A 22,040-nucleotide genomic window follows, 5' to 3' on the forward strand; every position below is an offset into this window, starting at 1 on the left:
TACGTGTGGAACGACGGTATATATAGCACGTGCTTAGCAAGCGTTTGATGGACTCCTCGTCCAGGCACGAGAAAAATCCCCCCCGTGGGGTGGGGAGGGGGAGGGGGACGAAGAGGTCAAGGGGTGGGGAGAGGGTGGGAAGGGCCGCCCTAAAGGCCAGGGAGGGAAACAGAATAAAGACCCGAAGACTAACAGGAACCGGGCGCCGGGCCCCCAGGGCAGAGGCCGCGAGCGCACAGGGCCCGGCGGGGTCCCAGCGCCCCCCAGCGCCCCCCACCGCCCCCCGAGGAAAAGGAGGGGCCGCCCCGCCCCCAGCAAGTCCCTCCTTCCGCCGCTGGCTCCGCCCCCGAGAAAAAAATCAAACCGGGAACCTCTACCCGGCCGCCTCCCATTGGCTGCGCGAATGAGCGAGGCCCGCGGCGACCAATGAGCGGCGGCCACGGCTTGGCGAGCGCCTTCCGGCCCGTCCCCGCCGCGCCGCCCGGCGCCTGCCTCACGGGCCGAGGGCGGGACGAGGGGCGGCGGGGGCGCGGCGCGCGGAGCTCAGGCGGCGGCGGGACGACGCGGCGGCGCGGGCGCTCGGCATGGCTCGCCTGGTGCTGGGTAGGCGCGCGGCCTCGTCGCCCGCGGGGGCTGCCCTCGGGAGGTCCGGGCGGGGCGGGCTGCGGTGGGGGCGCGGGGCCCTGGCGGCCTCGGGGCGGCTCGGCGGCGGGGCGCGGGCGCGCGGGGGCGCGGGCAGCCGAGGCCGGGAGCTGCGTGGGAGCCGCGCGGAGCAGCCCGGGCCCTGGCGGGGTGTTCGCTGGAAGCCCACGGAGGGGCACCCCGGGAGCAGAGCCGGCCCTGGAAGTGGAAGCAGGCCGGAGCGTGGCCCGGGAAGGGGGCCGGTGCCCTCCCAGAGCCCCTGAGCCGGGGGCTTGGACTCCGAAAACTAAATGGAGCGGCAGCCTTGCGTGCATTGCGTAAAGGTCTGTTTTAGAAAGCGCAGGGAGTGCGGGGAGGAGGATCCCGTCGCTTCTGTGGCTCCCCTTGGTGCCACCCGCGGCGCCCCGGCCCGGCCCGGCGTTACCAGCCGGGAGCCCGGGGGCCCGGGAGCCGGTACCACCCCGCTCTGGGTGCTGCTCGGGATCGGGGGTTCGTAGAGGTCTCCCGGGAGGAGGCAAGATACGAACACTTGGCTGTACTCCTGCGGAGAAGCTACAGGAGGGGAACAGGTTCCGGTCTGCGTTCAGTTTCCCTCGGGGCGAATTCACACTCGGCTCCGAAAGGGTCAGGGATCCTGTCAGTTAACTCGTTACTTGATTACACGTCGTGAGCGTTTTTTGGGGGGGGAGCCCTGTTGGTTTCTAGATGACTGCTTTTGGGATCTTGTACTCTTCTTCCTAGCAGGTGTGGTGGGACGGAGATGCTGCTGATGTGGATTTATAACGTCCTTAGCTACTGTGGAGGGATAATGGGGAGCCACAGATGGCAAGACCATCTGCTCCCAGGGATGCTAGACACTCGGATGTTCCAATTTCCCATTGGTGCTCATTATCCGTGAGTGGAACCGCCATGTGAATTGTAGAAACAGAACATTATTAGTCGAGATCGATTTACTTTATCATCTTAAGTGGCCCCGGGTTTTTGTTTTTGTTTTTATTGTTGTTGTTGGTTTTCTTGAGGGTTTTTGAAGGGAGTAGTTACTGGCTTCTTTCATGCTATTGGAATCTATACATCTTGTAATCTGTGTTTCTGAGTATTATGTTCAGTTTCTTTCTAGGCCCTACGAGGTCATTGTGCCTTTTAAGGAATTTGGGTCCCCAATCTTTATTATCAAGACATCTCCTTTGGAGAGCCATTTAAAAGAAAGAGGAGGCTCTTGTGAGAATTAGGCAAAATTTAAAGACAAATAAGCCACACACCATTGCTGGGGGGGGGGGGGCGGGGGGGACCCAAACCCTCGTCCGTGTTACACTGATGTCATGACCATCCCTGTAGGGAAAGGAAGCACATTCCTGAGGTAAAAATCATGGTCCATCCCCTTCCGTGAAGCTAGCCTGCTTGTAACATCCCTGCTGTCCGTGATTGACAGGAGAAGGGAGAGGACCTAATTCTCCTCCCACTATCTACCTAATGGCCCTCCTTGGGATTATACTAATGCAGTCTCCAGTCCTTTGATTAAAAATTTGGATTGCATAACAATGTTCTATCTCTTTCCAATTGTGTGGCCTTGGGCAAGCTTGTCTTCTCTGTGGCTCTGTTTCCTGGTGTAAAAATGAGCACATAGAGTTCTTGAAATGAGTTAATATATCTTAGTTGTTTAGCTAGTGCTTGGTGTGTGGTGCTATTTCAGTATTCTTAGTTACCATGTCAGTTTCTGGAGGGTACTTGGACAGATACATATATTGAAATATTAGCTCTTCCCCCAGTCCCCCTGTAAGATCATCTCTTAAGAAAATATGTATATTTATTTGAGGGGAAGGGAAAGTATAAGAATTTTCAGCATTGAAAAAAAAAAAGAATTTTCAGCATTGGTCTGTTAATAGAGACAAATCAGAAATAAATTCTGTTAGTCGTGGATTGGCAACATGATAATGGCTATATAGGGGATGAGAGTGATAAGGAGTCCATAATTATATAGAAAATGTCTGACTTATTTTTTTTTTAAGATTTTTAAAATTTATTAATGAGATACATACAGAGAGGCAGAGACACAGGCAGAGGGAGAAGCAGGCTCCATGCAGGGAGCGCATCCTGGGACTCGATCCCGGGTCTCCAGGATCAGGTCCTGGGCTGAAGGCGGCGCTGAACCTCTGAGCCACCCAGGCTGCCCAGTCTGACTTATTTTGAGTGAAAAAAAGGTTACAGAAAGGAATGTATAGAATGACCACATGCATATAAATATGAAGTTTTAGAGCTCTGAGTTACATAGAAATGTCAGTAAGAATATTCACCAAAATACTGCCCATTCTAGTGGAACTGTTGATGGGTTTTCTTTTGCATTTTCAAAAATTTCAGTGAGCTCAGTGTATCGAACAAGTATCAATTCATGTTGATTAAAAAAACAAAACTTCAGAAAGTAGATCTCTGTGGAGATTTTCCAGGACCAGTCTTAAGTTCTAAGTTTATTCAGAATTAGGACTCTGCTTGGATTCTTAATTTACTTTGTTAGATATGTCAAGCTCCCCTTAACCTTTCCTGCAACAACAAAAATATAATTGAGCAGCACAGTCCCATGGAGATGATAATGCAAACTTCATATCTAATTTTTAAATATTCTGTTAACCACGTTTAAAAGGCTTAAAAGAAATAGGTGAAGTTACTTTTAATATAAATTTCCCAAGTGTCTATAAGATACCATTTTAGCATGTAATCAATTTCAAAAATACTAATAAGATACTTTTTTCCTCCTACCAAGTCATCAAAATATAGTGCACTCTTTATGCTGTTTGCACATGTAGGGGCAGCTGCATGTGGCAAGTGGCTGCCATATTGGACAGTAGAGGTTATCAAGAGAACCCCACTTTGGTTGGCTTGACCTCCATCCGCATGCACCCTTTCCCACCTCTCGAAGTGGAAAAGGAGGCCATCTTGTCCTGGGCTGCCCCTGTCACTGACCCTGGTTCCCTCCCTTCCTCATTCCAGGCATTTTATTTCATTATTCCTCCCCTTTATCTTGAGCCTCTCCCACTCCCCATATTTTTTCCCTTCATGCTCAGATCACTCTCGACTTTAAAAAGAAACCTCCCTTCTACCGCAGGTTTGCTTGCTCTCTTGTGCTCTTTCTAATAAAACTTGTTTTAAAGAGTTACCTGTTTTCATCAACTTGTTCCCTCCTACCCTCTCCAGTCCTTTGCAGATTGGCTGCTGCTTATTCTCAGTCCTTCACCACAGCTGTCCTGGGTCCCAGCGATTTGTCATTAAATCCAGCAGTTCATTTTCCATCTCCTATTTGATCTCCCAGTAGCGTGTGTCACTGCTGCCCATTCCATCTTTCCCTAGGTTTGGGTGCCACCACTCTCTTGAGAGTTTCCCCAACCCGTCTGCATTGGAGCTAGAAAACTCTCTAGAAAGCAAATCTAGTCATACTTCCTGCATGATAACCTCTCATGTCCGCCTTAGTAAAGTCCACAGTTTTATTTCCTAAATTCCGATATTAGCCAATCTATAATTGAGATGCAATTTTTTTTTTTTTTAAAGTAGGCTCCATGCCCGGTGTGGGGCTTGAACTCACATCCTTGAGACTGAGCATTGCATGCTCAGCTCTGCTGACTGAGCCAGCCAGGCACCCCTCCGATGCAGTATTTTTGAACAACATCATTACTTGGTTTATTCATGCCCATGACCTACTGAACCATTTTATCCTGAGCACTAAAAAGACAACTGTGGTTTAATGGGAAGAACTTGGAAATAGACGTCAGAGACCACAGATGGGCCACTAGATGTGCCTTTGTTTCCTTATTTACAAAAGCAGGATTATTCCTGCTCTCCAGTTATCAATGCTTTGAAACACCAAGTGGTCTAACGTATTTGAGAGTGATTTGAAAATTGAAAGCGCTATGTAACTACAAGGTAGAAGATTTAGCAACAGAAGCGTTGACATTGGTGTATACTCCTTCCAGAAGAAATACACCATTGAGCTATTCCAAAAAGCTCCATTTGAAATCTTCCAGATCCTATCTACAAGACATGTAAATGTGATTGGAATGATGCACACATGCTGCCTTAGAAGACAGGGCAGTTTCACAGTTTATTGCATCAGTAGATAAAAAGAAATAAAATCATCTTCATAGATGCTAAAGAGGAAGTAACAGGTAGGAATTCCTTTACTATCATAAAGTTTATCTGTTTCAACTCCAAATCCAGCAAATAAGAAAATATTAAAGTCAAGAATAGTCCATTATTAAGCATTATTCTGAAGGTATTAGATGCAATGCAATTGGAAAACAAAAATTCTACATATATTTAAAAGGAGGAGGTAGAATTTTGGTAGTACTACCTATTCAAAAAAACTTTTGAGTTCTTAAAATATTCATAAGTCAGTTCGGAACTTTTCTTCCTGTATAACAGTTAAAAATTACCTTTCAGTTCCTGGAGTAGCCAGCCAAAATGCACTTGGTCCACCGTGTGGCTAAACTGTGCTATCAATAATAACGACAAGACTCCATCCTCACTTTATTTTTTTTAAGATTTTATTTATTTATTCATAGAGAGAGAGAGAGGCAGAGACACAGGCAGAGGGAGAAGCAGGCTCTATGCAGGGAGCCTGACGTGGGACTCGATCCCGGGTCTCCAGGATCACACCCTGGGCTGAAGGCGGCGCTAAACCGCTGAGCCACCCGGGCTGCCCTCATCCTCTCTTTATAACATTTATATGAAAAATCTTTGTAAGCTCATCCAACAGCATTGCCTGTGCTGGGTGATTGTCATGAATAGTATTAGCAGAAATAAAAATATTTATAAAAGGAATTACTGCCCTTGGTAGTCCTATTTTAGTAGAGGAGACAATTTTTCCTCCAAAAGTAGTAATAAAGATGGTGTGCTAATATTGCAACTGAATAACATGAGAAATAATGCTGTGTGGATTGCCTAGGGTCACAGGGAGGCCTCCCAGCTTTTCAGTATCCTTGCCCATAAAACAACAGTAGTATTACCTCACAAGGTGACTGTAAAGAATGAAGATGTTAGTGCATAAGCACGAAGTAAGAAATCTTTTTCTGGCTACAGTTCAAGAGGTGAGCATATGGCCTCTGTTTCCTACTTGCTGTGCCCTGCAGTGAGCAGGAGAAGGGGAGGGCACTGGGGGTCCAAGGGACCCTGCCCTAGAAGGACCTTGAGCGATAGAAGACCCCACCCCCATTGTCCAAGTTGGCTGCTGGAGCATGAACCCTTTCACTCATGCTGTGCTTTGTGTCCTTACCACAGGTCTGGTGAGCTGCACCTTCTTCCTAGCAGCAAACGGTCTTTATTCCTCCAGCGATGATGTGATTGAACTAACCCCATCAAATTTCAACCGGGAAGTTATTCAAAGTGATAATTTGTGGCTGGTAGAATTCTATGCTCCATGGTAAGTATAAAACAGTTGTGGGATATTGATGGTACTTTATAAAATTAGGAGAAATATTACATGAAAATGTGCTCTCATTCAGCCATCTAGTTTATCTAGTATACTGCTTGTTCAAAAGAAGTAGAGAAGGGGATGGGAGACTGCCTGAAGTGGTGCCAGTTAAAGGCCATGGAGATGGAGTCCATTGGAAAAAAATGGTTGAAGTAACTAATTGTTGCAAGAAAGAAGAAAGAAAATTTTTCTTGTAATTAAAAAAAAAAAAATATATATATATATATATATATATATATCAGTGATGAGTTAAGTAGGATCTTGATGGAAGGAAAACTCATGGTGAAAGAATATTGGGCCCAGGAAAGGGAAGAACTAGTGATTCCATTTTGTTTCTTGAGAGTTGCTTCCAGAAATATTAGAAAAATCTGGTCTAATTTAAAAATTCTTCGGGGATCCCTGGGTGGCTCAGGGGTTTGGTGCCTGCCTTTGGCCCAGGGCGCGATCCTGGAGTCCCAGGATCAAGTCCCATGTCGGGCTTCCGGCATAGAGCCTGCTTCTCCCTCCTCCTGTGTCTCTGCCTCTCTCTCTCTCTCTCTCTCTCATAAATAAATAAATAATTCTTTTAAAAAAATTCTTCTCTTGCCTTACATGCATTGCTGAGGGAAAAAAAAACCCTTGTAGAATAAAGATGTAATTATATTGAAATTAATGATGCACAATTATACGTAGTCAAAATACAGTATTGAACTAATTGTGTGTGTAGTTAAGCATATAACGCAAACAAAACAAAAACCCAACAAATAGAAGTGTAGAGGCAGATTAATGGGAACTGCAAAATGTGCATGAGGCTGTACTTCTGTAAATTAGCAGCCTGCAGGTTCGCTGAGCCCCAGCCGGCTGTGTGTCTTACAGATAAACTGTGTGGTGGTCTGAGAACCAGGAAGTCCTTCTAGAGGTGAGCTGTGCCCCCCACACTCACATAGGGAGTAGTAAATGAAATTCTTAGAAATTCCTACCGGGACAGCCTGGGTGGCTCAGGGGTTTAGCACTGCCTTTGGCCCAGGGTATGATCCTGGAGACCTGGGATTCGAGTCCCATGTCGGGCTCCCTGCGTGGAGCCTGCTTCTCCCTCTGCCTGTGTCTGTGCCCCTCTCTCTCTCTCTCTCTCTCTCTGTCTCTCATTAATAAATAAAATCTTTTTAAAAAATTCTTCTTACCTGAGTTGGTGCATTTTAGGCTATACTTGAAAGGTTTTCCTTCATTGCTTTAAGTTTTTCCTTTGCAAGACCATGAAAACTGAGTTTTGGAAACTCAATACCAGTTTTCATGGACTATTTCACTTAATGTTCAATGTGGCAAATTAAGGTAAAATCCTCTACTTTTATGTTGTTACATTGTGAATACTATTCAGCCTAATGCCTTTTTTTTTTTTAAGTTTCTTTTTTTTTTTTTTTTTTTTTTTGTTAAATCCAAATGAGAATTCTGTATGGGTTAGTTCATTCATATAAGTAAATGTACCGATAATAATTGTAGAAACTTAAGTGTTGGATGCCTTTGTATGCAATTTTTATAAGTTAGATTTTTTTTTTAATCATTTTAGAATGAGTAATTGACATTGTTTTGGGGAGCTACGATATTAGAGAATATACCTCACTCTAAAACTAAACCAGAGAGCACAGTTGAGAAGGTCGGATCTGGATCATGTAGTTAATGGTTACTGTTAACATGGCAGTTTTGCTTCCTAGTGTTCTGGGGAAGAGGAGGTATCATTAGAGCAAGTGTTTTTCCTCTCTTCTTGTGTTTGGACTTGGCAGCTTGGTGAAGGCTTTGAATTCTCCCCAGAATAAAGGTTTTCCTTTTCCGTGTATAAAATAAAGGACACGAGGTCATGGAACCTAAAATATTGAAATACCATTATCAAAATGTTAAAATAAATATTGATGTGGGGGATCCCTGCGTGGCTCAACGGTTTGGCGCCTGCCTTTGGCCCGGGGCGCAATCCTGGAGTCCTGGGATCGAGTTCCGCGTCGGGCTCCTGGCATGGAGCCTGCTTCTCCCTCTGCCTGTGTCTCTGCCTCTCTCTCTCTCTCTCTCTCTCTCTCTCTGTCTATCATGAATGAATAAATAAATCTTTAAAAAGTGTGTGTGTGTGTGTGTGTATTGATAGATAGATGTGGTTATGTAGTACTCTTGCACTGGGACAGTAAATACCAAGATCCAGCGGAAGATCTAACACCTAGACACCATAATCGTGAAATAGTGATCAGCATAAATGAAGTTGGGAGATCAGTGGAGCAGCTCTGGTAGTGAAGTGATGTGAAGGTAGCTGTGAGTTCACTTGTGACAAGTGGTGTGCTGTGAATGTTCACCATTGAAGGAAAGCCTTTATTTCCAAGTTAGTGAAAAAGAGGTGGTTTCCCTTCATCAAAAGTTCCTGGAACCCATGAATTTTTATCCACCAATTTTAGAATCTGTGCACTACAGGTGAAGAACTCTGGGTAGAGGTGTAGAGATGTGTTGTATTTTTGTGGCTTTCTGTTGTGTCTTTACTATGCTTCATATCGAAATTAAAGAGAATATATACTCTTGACGATCTTTGATATGAGTCCTTTCATAGAATAAAGGGAGACTCAAGAGCCACAAAATCCTATAAAATTTTGACACCTGGACTTCTAAGTAGCTCACCTGAACAGCAAAAGATACTAGATTTTAAGTATGTAGAACCGGCATTCCAGGATATTTCCCAGAAGATTCTATTAAAATATTGAGATAGGCTTAGGCTCCTGCGGAAGGTAATAATATATAGTGATTAAGAATGTGGGACCTGGAGTCACAGAGACCTATCCAGCAGCTCTGTCACCAGACACCTGTGTGATGTGATATTGGACAAGTTTCTGAACTTCTCAGCCTCTGTCTGCTCATCCATAAGGTGAAAATAACAAGGCCTGTCTTCAATGTTTTGTTGATGAAATGAAATTGAAATCCTGTGTGAAGGGCTCCTCATGGTCCTGGCATGTGGCATTTGCTTAGTAGGTTTTTAGAACCCTAATTAGGAGACTTTGTTCTAAAAAACAACTAATCACCTCTGGGTAAACTGGCTATAGTGTTTTCATCCAATGGATGTTATTCAGCAGTGAAAACGAACAGTAAAACAGTTTACAGCCTCGATAAATGGTATAAACGTAACAGGTGTGTGTATCTATAACTTTTAAAAGCACATGTCTGTATAGTTCAGGATAATTTATTTTAAATACTGTTCCTTAGAAGATTAAAGTTGTTTTTCCTTGTGTACTCATCTCTGTCTCTCTTGTTTCCTCTCACTCTTTTATCTCTACCTTGTGGTATCAAGTACTTTTTAGCTTACTAGAAGATTTGGGATTACATGTACATTTGTAACCCTACATGCTTCTGTGGGAGCCAAAGAGCATTGAGATTTAGGCTTTAATACAGATGCCTCATCTATAAAATGAAGAGGTTGAACTAGATCACAGAGTATCAAACCTTAATGAGCTTAAGAATCACTAATTGATCTTAATAAAATGCGGGTTCCTGAACACCTTCTCTAGGAGTCTTGATTTCATGGGGCCCAAGAATCTACATTTTGCCTGACCTTTTAACTCAGACCAGCCATTGAGGTACACTTGACCGGATAAATGCCAAAGTTCCTACCCCAGGATAGAGTTAGAAATGACAGTTTAAACTTTTTAAATTAGTATATGAAGAAGGATTATAGTAAAGCCTTAAAATGGAAAGTTCCTTCACATCTCTGTGTTTTATTAATGCCTGTATGTACTCCCCGGTGGGTACCGTTTGCACCCACCCCTGTGCAGCTCACTCTGTAGACTGTTGGTAGAGGATTTTTGAATTGGGGATCCAAGATATTAATCGTTGCCTGTGTTTTCATCTCCCAAAAGGTGTGGCCACTGCCAGAGGCTGACACCAGAATGGAAGAAGGTAGCAACTGCATTAAAAGTAAGTTTCTAAAATGTCCACATTCAGGTGTATACGTATAAATAAGTATACAACTGGGCTTAATGTGCAATAGGAAAATAATTTGCACATTGAAGTTCAGAACCTTTGTTCCGGTGCCGAAATCATGTAGAGATCAAAGGGATAATTTACATCTCATTTTTACATTGGCTGTGTTCGTTAATTCGATTTTCCAGATTAACGACATAATTACTCTTAGTTGTAGTAATTCTGGGAGCAACAGAATTCCCTCTCTAGGGCTGACTTAGCATTCCCCCGTCATTCCACGTAGGAATGATTTCTCCAGGCTAAAGTAATTCCATTTTTGTAAACCTAATCCTGCCCTTTATTTTCTTGTCCCTGAGTCTACATGAATCAAATGGTGGGTTTTTGTGGAATCTGCTATTTGAAAGAAAAATAGGTAATACTTTTATTTTTTCACAGGATGTTGTCAAAGTTGGTGCAGTGGACGCAGATAAACATCAGTCTCTGGGAGGTCAATATGGTGTTCAGGGATTTCCTACCATTAAGATTTTTGGATCCAACAAAAACAGACCAGAAGATTATCAGGGTAAGGACTTTCCCTAACTGCTCCATTCCCCCTGGTTGGAATTTTAATTTGAGCAGGTAGGTAAAAAAATAGGAGCAAAGGCCTGTTTATTTTTCAGAACACAGTCATACCTGTTTACATACCGTTTGTAGTTGCTTTCACACCAAAATGGCAGCATCTAGTGGCTGCAACAGACAAAGATAATTACTGCCCAGCTAAAGATAATTACTGTTGGGCCCTTCACAAAGTTTGCCAACTCTTGGGTCTAGAGTGAGAAAATCCTCTCTTTCTTTCCTAGTGCATTTCTTAATTTGGTGTATTTCCAGGTAGATAGGTGGAAGGGGCACTGCTTCCGAGGATGGAGGCATCTGGAGATAAAGAAGGAACAGACTAGAAGGCTATGTTATGTGCAGTTCTTGGACTTTTGTGTTAGGAAGTATCATCCAGGGCTGTAGTACACACCATCTGAACACATTCTTAATATTGCTGTACTGTATTTTCTTCTAATGTCAGGTCAAAATGTTCTCAGACGTTTGATAAGAAACTACTTTTAAAAAAACACAAAATTGGGACACTTGGGTGGCTCAGTGATTGAGTGTCTCAGGTTGTGATCCGAGGGTCCTGTGATTGAGTTCTGAATCTGGCTCCCTGCAGGGAGCCTGCTTCTCCCTCTGCCTCTGCCTCTCTTTGTCTCTCTCTCCCTCTGTGTCTCGTGAATGAGTAAAATCTTAAAAAAAAAAATAGGAAATTTTCTAAAGAAATTTTATTAGAGTTTTGCCTTTGAACTCTGAAGATAGCCTCATGGCTTAGATTGCCCATATACTTCTGAGTCAGTTAACAGCCTCCTGACTTTTTCTTGAGTATAGTTTTTGGCTAAACTTCCAAAGGCTGTTGTCATTATTGAGTTTCAGTAATTCAGTTACTTCTTAGACAAGGAGTAAATTCAGCTAGAGAACCTAAAAAAGCCTAAAATAACAGTGTTGTCAGCAAGAGAGAAAAAAGAGGCCTGGATTATGTGACTTTTCAGACCTTTCATATCCTACTTTTTCCTGATTTTTTTTCTCTCCATTATCATTGAAAGTTTTTCTTTTTTCTTCAATTGGTAATTTGTATTTGGAAATATTCTCTGCTTTATTAAGTAGATACAGGTTTCTTATTCATCTGTGTATGTGTTCCTTGTTCAGTAAACATTCCTGAGTTACTCTCATTTGTAAGTGGTATTAAGAGGTGTACAGGAGGATGTTCTTGGTCACACTAACAACCTCAAACTGAAATTGGGGATTTGGCTTTCCCAGTGAAAAGTCCAGTGCAATATGCATGGTAGGGAAAACTTGGCTCTCTGCTAAATACACGTGTGTACTGTTGGGTGTGTTCAAACATCTGATGAAACTGACAGATTGAGGTAGTGTCATACTGGTGCACAGCCCCCCACCGCCTGTTTGTGTGATTGTCCCTTGTCTTCCTATAGGGAGCAGAACTGGCGAAGCCATTGTGGATGCTGCTCTTGGTGCTCTGCGCCAGCTTGTGAAGGACCGCCTTGCGGGAAGGGGTGGCGGATACAGTTCTGGAAAACAAGTAAGGCTGTATAATGTCGATTTTTAATGCGTGTGATGATTTTTATGCCAGAATATGGACTCCTTGGAGAGGATAGATTTTTTTGGTTATTACTAATATTTTAATGAATTTTCAGTTGAAAAATAACATGAGGTTACATCAACTGATAACAGAGGAAGTCAGCCACCCATCCTGTTCATTTGGCCTCCTCAAAAGTCACTGGTCCCAGGGCACCCTGCCACAACTGCAGGCCAAGAACCAGGCCACAGATGGGCTTCATTGGCCCAGCGCTAAAATAGAAGAGTTTGGGCTGTAGCTAGAGAAAGAGCTCCAGGCCGGGGAGCTGGGCTCAGGGATCCTATGGCCTTTGTAGTTCCAAAGTGGAGAGAGAGACCAGATCGGCTTTAATCAAAGAGGAAAGCAATTTAAATAATCTCTTGGCTTATATCTGTAGTCAGCCTGAAATTCTGGAAAATTCTACACAAATGGAAGAAAAAACAATTTCTTGTTCCGTGGATTGGTATTTTAGATGCCCCCGTATGACAAGTGATGTTTAACCATGATGTACTTATGTTCTTGTGAAGAGGTATTAAATTCTTAAAAATGTAGATTAAATGGCCCTTTACTCTTAAAGAGATCAGTAAAACTAGCTTCCTTCTACAGATGATGAACTTACCCAGAGATTTCTGGCTCTTGCCTTTGATTTCAAACTCCAACACTGAATGGTTGCAGTTGTCTCCCCTAGTCCCTGGCTTTTGGCCTAGACACCAGAAAGCCCTATAACAGAACTGACTGCTTCTGCCGTTTGGTATTTAAGAAAATTCTTTGGGGGCGCCTGGCTGACTCAGAGGAGTGTACAACTCTTGCTCTTGGGGGTATGAGTTCGAGCCCCACATTGGGTGTAGAGAGGACTTAAATAAGTAAAATTTTAAAAAATTTCTTTGGAAAAAAGGGGTTAAATTCTATATTTAGCTCTCTTGAATGGTAGGGACTTTATCTGTGGAAAGGTAGCAGCTGTGGTACGTTTAACATCCTGGGATGAACGAGCAGCTGTGCCCAGTCTGAATAGAGTAGTGTTCCTGGGTGGTTCTGTGAGCCATGTGGGCTTTCTCTTAATAAAACAGCAGGTGATAGAATTCAGGTGCATGTGATAGCTTATGCTGTAGGTTCTGGTAATTGACAGCAAACACTGCTTACCAAGCAAAAATACTATTAAGGAATAGCCCCAATCTGAGTGAGATAGTTTTCCCTTGAAAGAAAGCTCCAAACTTTGTTAACATTGGAAGAGATTATTGTAGAATTCTGTTTAGAACAGGGTAGTGTGCTTTCTGGACAAGCAGAGTTGAATGTCGCATGTCACCTGTCACAGGGTAGGAGTGAAAGTTCAAATAAGAAGGATGTGATCGAGCTCACAGATGACAGCTTCGATAAGAATGTCCTCGATAGTGATGATGTTTGGATGGTTGAATTCTATGCTCCTTGGTGTGGACACTGCAAAAAGTAAGTGCTTTTTACCAGGTTCTTTAAGTTACAGTGCCTTCAATGTAGTCACCTCGTTTGCTTTGAAGAAGCTGACCCAGGCCTAGGTAATCCCCGAGCTCTCCTCCAGAAAAACTCGTGACTCCGAATGACATTATACATTGTCATTACTGCCAAGAGTTTCTTCTGTCATGTGTTCAGAGATGAACAGGGAGCCAGCATCCAGATTCTGGGAGAGCAGTGACAAAGGCCCGGGAGGTGAATGTGGGAGGGTGGCATCATGTCATGCATGGAGCTATACACAACCTGTTGTCCAAGTGTGATTTCACGGGGCTGGGCAGAAATGCATGCCTCAGCTAAAGTATTTGTGCCGAGAGTTAAAATACACTTTTAACGTGCAAGTGTTTTTCTGTAGCCTCGAGCCCGAATGGGCTGCTGCAGCTACAGAGGTGAAAGAGCAGACGAAGGGAAAAGTGAAGCTTGCAGCTGTGGATGCCACGGTTAACCAGCTTCTGGCCAGCCGATACGGGGTGAGTGTGGCTGTAAGGCTAATTGTTTTTATGTTACTTCATCCAGTATCCCAAGCCTCCTTGTGCGGTAGGAGAGGAGATGTTTGGCCATTTGTAATGAAACTAAAGCACTTTATTGTTAACCATTAAGTCTTGAACTTAGGATTCTTTTTTTTTTTTTTTTTTTTAAATCTAATATCTCACTATTTCTGCTGTGTGCTTAATGCAAATCTTTAGCCTGCCCAGGCTTTTACAAGTTGCTAATACTGCTTTTGAAGTTGGTGCATTTGTCTTAGAGCAGATATAGTTGTATTAAATATATATGTAAGATTTGAATAAAACTTGGCTGGGAGCACTTTGCGGGGCTCAGTCGGTTAAGTATCTTCCTTCAGTTGAGGTCATGATCCCAGGATCCTGGGATGGAGTCCCACACCAGGCTCCCTGCTTGTGCTTTCTCTCTCTCTCTCAAATATATAAAATGCTAAGCCTGGTAGGCAGACTGTTGGCCTGAACTGATGCAGACTGGGGATATTGTTAAATTAAATCACCCATAAAGTAGTGTTAGAATCTGTAGATATTTTATTCCTTATTAAATGTTAATTTGATTTTGTCTTATTTTTTTCTTTTTAATAGATTAGGGGGTTTCCTACAATCAAGATATTTCAGAAGGGAGAGTCTCCTATGGAATATGAAGGAGGACGGACACGATCTGACATCGTCTCCCGGGCCTTGGATTTGTTTTCTGAGAATGCCCCACCCCCTGAGCTGCTTGAGGTAAATCGCTTCCATCACTTGGGATAAGAGGAATGGTCCAGTCTGATGGTAGCAGGCACCAAAGCAGTAATGACACTCACTTTGCCTTTTCAGAGGAGCTCTTTTCCTTCTCTTTTAAAATGATCTCTTTAAAGTGTTACTGTACTTTCAAGTGGGGAAAACCTGTCTGACAAATTGCTACTTTTCATAACTTTTAGTACTAAAATAATTACACCATGAGTACACATGTACCAAGCTTCTTAGAATGCATCCGGTCACACTGTCATCGTTCTCAAAGTAATAGCTGTTATTTGTGGAGCTCTGAGCATGTGATAGGTGCCTCGCTAGCATCCCAGGGGAAGGGCTTAGGGATGAATCACAGAAGTCCATCACTGGTGCCGCAGTGCATATGAGGCAATCTTTTTGGGAAGGGTCACTCGGTCTCGTGAACTGCTTTGCTCTTTAGTGAGCGTGATGATGCCCAGTCTTTGTTGTCAAGCTGACCTTTGGGTTTTGTGACTGTGGCCTTCCAACCACCCCTTGTCTTCTGGGCCCACAGATCATCAATGAGGACATTGCTAAGAAGACCTGTGAGGAGCATCAGCTCTGTGTCGTGGCCGTGCTGCCCCACATTCTGGATACTGGTACGATGAACAGAAGCTCCCTTGCTGTTAGTTGCTCTGTGCTGCCTGCCCTCAGAATGTTCGCTTATTTGATTAATGTTATAGACTTGTTTATCTTTGCCTTTAAAATTTTTTGTCTGTTCAAATCAGGAGCTGCTGGCAGAAATTCTTACTTAGAAGTTCTTCTGAAGTTGGCAGACAAATACAAAAAGAAAATGTGGGGGTAAGTTGTTATTTTCTCAATACAATTTGGCTGGGAGAGCATCATCATGTTCCTGAAGTGTCTGATTCCTGCTGTGATTTCTGTGGGATGTGTCCCTGTTTCTCTTTGGTATTTTTTAAATTTAAGAGGTAAATCTCACCTAGAAGGAAAAGAAGTAATGCAGGTCTCTTATTTATAAGATACTGATCTGTGCCACGGTGTATATTTTTTTCATAGCAGTCATTTTAAATAGTGGTTGGGGCCCCAGGCTAGCATGCGAAAACTTAGTTTAGTCGCATAACTGGATTCTGGTACAGCTTCGAAGGCCAGATAAAGAAAGCAGAAATAGAAGTGTGTTTTCTTACCTTTTCCAAGCGAGGACTAGATACAGGCAGATTTTTAAGATAAAGTATGTCTCCTGTTCAGCTTTTTGCTTCTCTTCCTCAATATCGATCGCTGTCCCACCGCCCTCCTGCCCCTGCCGGCCCTCAGGTGACCTTGCGCCTCCTCCATTAGTTCAACAGAGGATTGTGTGCCTACAGAATAGCACGGCTGACGCCCTTTACTCTTCACCATTGTAGAGCTTGAGTAATGTGGTTGAGCATGTTCCCGGTGCTGAATAATAACATACCAGTAAGTTTTACAAAGAAGTTCCTATACTCCTAGAGAGCATGCATAATCATCCAAATGATGTTAGTAGGATTTCAGGTAATAAAGACAGAAAATTCACCAAGTTTAGTAGATAATTTGGGGGCTGGGAGGAAAACTTTGCAGACTTGGGGGGGCTTCTGGAGGTAGTGTAGGGAATGTAAAAGGAACTGTAGTTAAAAGAACATGTAGGGTGGCTTAGCGGTTTAGCGCCGCCTTCAGCCCGGGGTGTAATCCTGGGGTCCTGGGATCAAGTCCCACGTCAGGCTCCCTGCATGGAGCCTGCTTCTCCCTCTGCCTATGTCTCTGTGTCTCTCATGAATAAATAAAAAAATCTTAAAAAATAAAAAATAAAAAAACATGTAGAGGGGCACCTGGGTGCTGGTTAAGTGGTGAAGTATCTGCTTTCAGCTCAGGTCATGATCCCAGGACCCTGGGATTGAGCCCCACGTTGGGTTCCATGAGCCGGCTTCTCCCTCTCCCTCTGCCTGCCACTCACTCCCCCTTCTTGTGCACCCACGTGCCCTCTGTGTCAAATAAATAAAATCTTAAAGAGTACATGTAGAATACATTATTGTTGTGAACTTCCTTTTTATTCCTGCATCCATTTTGTTCCATAAAATATTTATAGTGTAATCTTTTTTTTTATATCTGCTATTTGGATTCCATCTAATTTGAGAGAAATCTTTATCCTAACAACCAGATTGTTTTTTTAGGTGGCTGTGGACAGAAGCTGGAGCTCAGTCGGAACTTGAAAATGCATTGGGGATTGGAGGGTTTGGCTACCCGGCCATGGCTGCCATTAATGCCCGCAAGATGAAATTTGCTCTTCTAAAAGGGTCTTTCAGCGAGCAAGGCATTAACGAGTTTCTCAGGTAACTTCTTGCTTTCTTGAGTTGTTTATGTTTTGTGGCTTAGTTCTCTTGTGGTGTGGGTTCAAAACTAGGTTTATATAGACCAGGCAATAAATGGAATTACTTCACATTTGGCATTCTGGAGAATTAGGTGTTTGCTTTCTAAATTCTCTTTTAAGAGCTGTGTTCCCTTTTCTGTGGAAGGATTCTATATAGTGAAGGCCACCTTGCCATTTTGTGCTGTTGGCACTGAGCTCTTCCTGATTGTCATAAAAGTCTCAGTGGGCCAGTCTCACCCAGGGGCCACCCTCACATGCTTTGTGCCCCCGACCTCAGGGAGTACTGCTTCCATCTCTGGCCATTAGCTCCAGAAGGTGGTTATGTGAAGATGAGTGTACTCCTGGCAGGGAGGTGATGTGCACACCAGCCAACACGTGTGCTCAGAAACCACCCACCTGTTCGGCCTGGCTCATGGAAAAGCAGAGTGAGAAATACCATTGGTGGAAATGTGCAGTTTGTCACACAGCCCATAGAAGCTCGTCAGCAACGAGGAAGCTAAAATGGACAACCTAGGAATATAGTAGCAGCACTTGAAATCTGCACTCAACCCATGACAGTGTTAGTGATTTTTAGATCCTTCCCTGAAGGTCTATTAAAGCGTTCCTCTTGGCCAGAACACAAGTATGTGTCTGGGTGCATTACCTACCCACCCTGAAGTTGAGAAAAGGACTGGGGTTTTATATCTGTTCATGGCCCTTTGGTTTGTGTGAGGCAGCAGCTGTGTTTCTCGGGCTCCCCTAGAAGAGATGAGAGCATGCAGCCCTGCAGAGAAAATGGTGGTACAGGGAGGAGCATGGCTGAGGTATGAAAAAACTTTTTTTTAGCAATTGAACTCTGCCCTCAAGGCACAGTTCCCTCAGAATTTCGTTCCTATTTAAAGGAGGCTTGGCATCTTTCCATCAGTCCTGTTTGCTCTTAGTGCTGCTGAGCTTACATAGGAAGGTAATAGCTTTTATTTGAGCACCAGCTCCTGTCCATATTGGCATCGTTTCAATGAAGAAACGTATGTTCAGAGATGACAAATAACCTGATTCAGGATGCTAATCTCGTAAGGAATAGCACCCCTGGCTTTCCTTGTTCTGTTGACATGGGTTTGTATTTCTTACATAAGCCACCGCTTGGGTTGGCCTTTGCCCCTTCATAGTGAATTGAGCCATTCTAGCTCAGTGTAGACAGACCGTGTGAGACATGGGGCCGACTGGCTGTGCTGACACCTCTGTACTCTGCATAGACAGCATCCTGCCCTGTGTTACGCTTACGGTTTGGTGAATGGTGTAGGGTCGGGTCTCAGCATACTGACAATCTGTTTTCTGAATGTAACTGATCTTCAGACATCAAGGTTTCTCGACGTTGGCACCAGGGCCAGATCTTTGCCCTGTCCTAAGTGACAGATGTTTAGGATCTACCTTTCAGATGCCAGTTGCGTGCCTCGCACACGTATGCGCACACACGGTTGTTCCCATCAGAAATGTCTGCGGTCATTGCCACATGCCCCTTAGGGAGACAATTGCTCCTGTGTAAGAACCACTGGTAGCACATCATGTAAAATGCAGTCTCCAAAGGCAGTGGATCAAATTAACCGGTTTTCCCACTCTGCTGAATAACCATCAGACGCACACAGGGGAGACTTCACTCCTGTTCGCTTTTCCTCTTTCCCCTGTGGTCCAAACACCCTTCACCTGAGGATGCTTGGAGTCTCCTTTTAAAGAAAGCTTACTCCCAGTCCAGTGACTGCCTCTCTGTCTTTCTGGTGAAATATTTATCAGAATTGGTCAAAGTTAAGACATAAGGTGCTGTTTAATCGTAGAACTCTTCTCTGCCCTAAAGCCTGAGGTGTGAGAAACGCCACCATCACCTCCAGGCCTGCGTCCCTGGGCTGGTCTAAGTGCTACTGTGTGCTCGGAGGCGTCTGAGGAAAGGAACTGAATTGCACTTTGAAGATGCCATCTTTCATAAGGTGTATTAGGGGTCTTAAGTCTGTCTATAGTTTCGTTACGCTGACGTCCATGTTGTGCCTAGGTTCTACGCAATTTTGATAGGTTTTGTGTGCTTCGTTTGTATTTTAGCAAAATAAGTTTTTCTTAATTATTGACTTTATCTGATGCCAAGATCTGAGCCATTTCATTACCTTGTCCTGAGATAATACTGTTCAGGAGTAGGAGGTGAGAGATGCCTCCACGGGAACCTGGTGGGCAAGTCATTATTTTAAAGCATTGTTCCTTCATCTGTATGTGCTTGCTTTGGTCATCTTCCCCACAGGGAGCTCTCTTTTGGGCGCGGATCTACAGCTCCTGTCGGAGGTGGGGCTTTCCCCACCATCAGCACCAGAGAGCCTTGGGATGGCAAGGATGGCGAGGTGAGTCCCCAGGGCTGGGACTTGTCATTGTGGTGCTTGGCCAGCTGCTTCCTACTCTCCCCATCCCTTTGCATCTTTGCTGTTGTAAGCCAAGACCTTTCCACCAGATAAAGCCTTGGCGTGGCGTCAGAAACACCTGACCTCACCAGCCTCTCAGGGCTGCATGGCACTGGTTATTCTTGACAGAGACAACCAAGAAAATTTCAGTGTTTGACGTTTCTTTCCTGATTCTCATTCTGAAACCAAACATTGAACCTGGAATTCATGTACCTTTCGTCTGAGAAATACAAAATTACAGCTTTGAAATTAGTGTTCATTCTAGTACACTTGTGTCCCTCCTCCCCAGAAGGACAAGCTAAATGGTGTTAAAGAGGTGGTAATAGTTTAAACTCCTACTTCACCCAAGTTCTCAGCTTTTCCGGCTATGAAATAATAGGGAGTGTTCAAAGCAGGAGCTGGATTAGGGAGGAATGGGCTCTGTAATCCGGGGCATCTCTAGAAATGAGTTTGCTCCTCTGTGGTGAGTCCGTGGGGCCCTCCGAGCCCCCACTCTCCCTCCCCTGCAGGGCCTCACGGTGGCTTTGTTTTCCAGCTTCCCGTGGAAGACGACATTGACCTCAGTGACGTGGAGCTGGACGATTTGGAAAGAGATGAGCTGTGAGAGGCTTGGCACAGACTTCAGTTTTCTTTTCTTGGGAGCAGATTTCCCCAGCAGTGAAGGAACATTCTTCGCACTCAGATGAGTCTACCAGTGGCCTTTTTAACCAAGAAGTAGCACTTGATTGGTCATGTGAAAACACTGCAACAGTGAACTTTGCATCTCAAGAAAACAATGAAAAATTCTATGAATTGTTGTAGCCAGCGAATTGGGTTGTCTTATCAAGTAATATTTTGAGGAAAACTGATGGGCTGTTGACATACTTTTCCCTCCCTCTGACTGCTGCTTGAATGTTCTTGGAGGCTGTTTCTTATATTAAGTTTTTTAATGTGATTCTTTCGTTTGAATATTAATGGCTTTTTTCCATTAAAAAATAAAATAATATTTTGGACAATGCCAATAAATGTATGAACTTAGTGTCCACATCATAAATTCAGAGTCCGATGTGTAGCCAGTGAATTAGTATAATGAAGGGTTGACCGTGATGTCCTCTGTCCCCGCACACCTGTGGTCTAGGGGACACCATCTGGATGCCTGCCAAGCACAGATTTCACATGTGTCCCACGAGGTCAAGCTCCAGCCTCGAGATGTAAAATGTACAGCGAGCTTGTAGAAAGAAGGGTGAACAGCAGTGGCCTTCCGCTGAGAGCTGCATTTCACACACAGGAGTTTGTCTCTCGGCGTTCCTGGTGACCGTTAGGAAATAGCGCTAATGATACAGTGAGCTCGGGATCTGGAAGGGTCTTCCTCCGCCCTCACAAGATGGCCATTAAGACACGAAACAGCAGCAGGCTACCAACTCAACAGGCAGCTCCCGTTTATGTAAAGCCCAGTTTTGAGTTCTGTTAGAACATAAGAGACCATTCAAAGGACTGAGCGTTTCTTTATTGTAACTTAAAAAAAATAAATACAACTGTAACTAACTTTTGTGAGCAATTTCTCTAAAAATCTGAATTCTGTAGGGCTCTCTGGCTAAGGGGAACAAGGTGTCTGTAAGAAGTCTGCACGAACAACGCGCAGTGGCGCCAGCTCATCTCTCTAGTCGAGAAGACTGAGGTCGATGTGGAAGTAGACATAAGGAAAATAGTCCTGGTTGTTGAGCTGCAGGCCCGGGATCTCCACAGATGCCTGCAAAAGAAGACGTGGTATTGGCGCTCTAAACCCAGAAACCGATCTGCTGTCCTGTCTCTACTCTCAAGGAGGCTCTCTAGGCCCAAACCATGCTTTCTGCCCCGCACAGCACACAACCGCCTCGCAAACGTACACGCGGCCTCCTCCCGGTTATCCTTGTGTGTTGGTGAAACGTAGCCCTTAACAGACTGGCAGTTTCCATTTTCGGAAAGGGCCTCCCACCTGACCTGGAGCGGCTGACCTCAGCGCAGAAACCCAGCCATTTCTGGATTCTATACCTACATCCAGTATACTTGCAGCTGCTACTTGGTCCAGATGTCTGAAGACAGAGTTCAGCACCTCCCTTAAACGTTTGGTGGATGACTTCTTATGAGGCTGGAGGAGCACCGCCTGGAAATTCACCGGGAGTCCATACCTTCCCAGACAGACAAAACGTGCCAATAAGTTACTTCCGGCACAAATGTGGGTAAAATAACCCTGACAAGGAATAGAGGAAGTTCTAGTGAAATAATAAAAGCTTCAGTCAACACTGAAGAAAATAAAACCCAGTTGAATGGAGTGTCTAGTGTCAGAGGCAAGACTAATAACTGGGTTTTTCTGGGCAGGAAAATCCAGAACATGCTAACCAGCCACTTCTGGCCACTAATGGCGTGG

General features: G+C 44.2%; 2 protein-coding genes across 6 annotated transcripts in view; one reads left to right on the forward strand and one right to left on the reverse strand.

Moving 5' to 3' along the window:
* Positions 1–476: 476 nt before the first annotated feature.
* Positions 477–20,659, forward strand: PDIA6 (protein disulfide isomerase family A member 6). The gene is made up of 13 exons (XM_077844132.1): positions 477–603; positions 5,905–6,046; positions 9,955–10,012; positions 10,454–10,580; positions 12,028–12,134; positions 13,483–13,613; positions 14,008–14,122; positions 14,735–14,875; positions 15,414–15,498; positions 15,628–15,700; positions 17,044–17,202; positions 19,501–19,597; positions 20,190–20,659. The coding sequence occupies exons 1-13, from the start codon at positions 585–587 to the stop codon at positions 20,256–20,258; spliced, it is 1,323 nt and encodes a 440-aa protein (XP_077700258.1). The 5' UTR covers positions 477–584; the 3' UTR covers positions 20,259–20,659.
* The window catches only part of ATP6V1C2 (ATPase H+ transporting V1 subunit C2), a 53,428-nt gene continuing 51,757 nt past the window's right edge, over positions 20,370–22,040 (reverse strand). For all 5 annotated transcript variants that reach the window (XM_077844137.1, XM_077844134.1, XM_077844136.1 and 2 more), the window contains 2 exons: positions 21,669–21,801; positions 20,370–21,383 (listed from right to left, as the gene is read on the reverse strand). In XM_077844137.1, coding sequence (XP_077700263.1) covers positions 21,294–21,383; positions 21,669–21,801 — 223 coding nt within the window. In that variant the 3' untranslated portion in view covers positions 20,370–21,293. The remainder of the gene's footprint in view (positions 21,384–21,668; positions 21,802–22,040) is intronic.

This window comes from Canis aureus, chromosome 12 (assembly GCF_053574225.1).
Source record: "Canis aureus isolate CA01 chromosome 12, VMU_Caureus_v.1.0, whole genome shotgun sequence".
NCBI classification, from domain to species: Eukaryota; Metazoa; Chordata; class Mammalia; order Carnivora; family Canidae; genus Canis; species Canis aureus.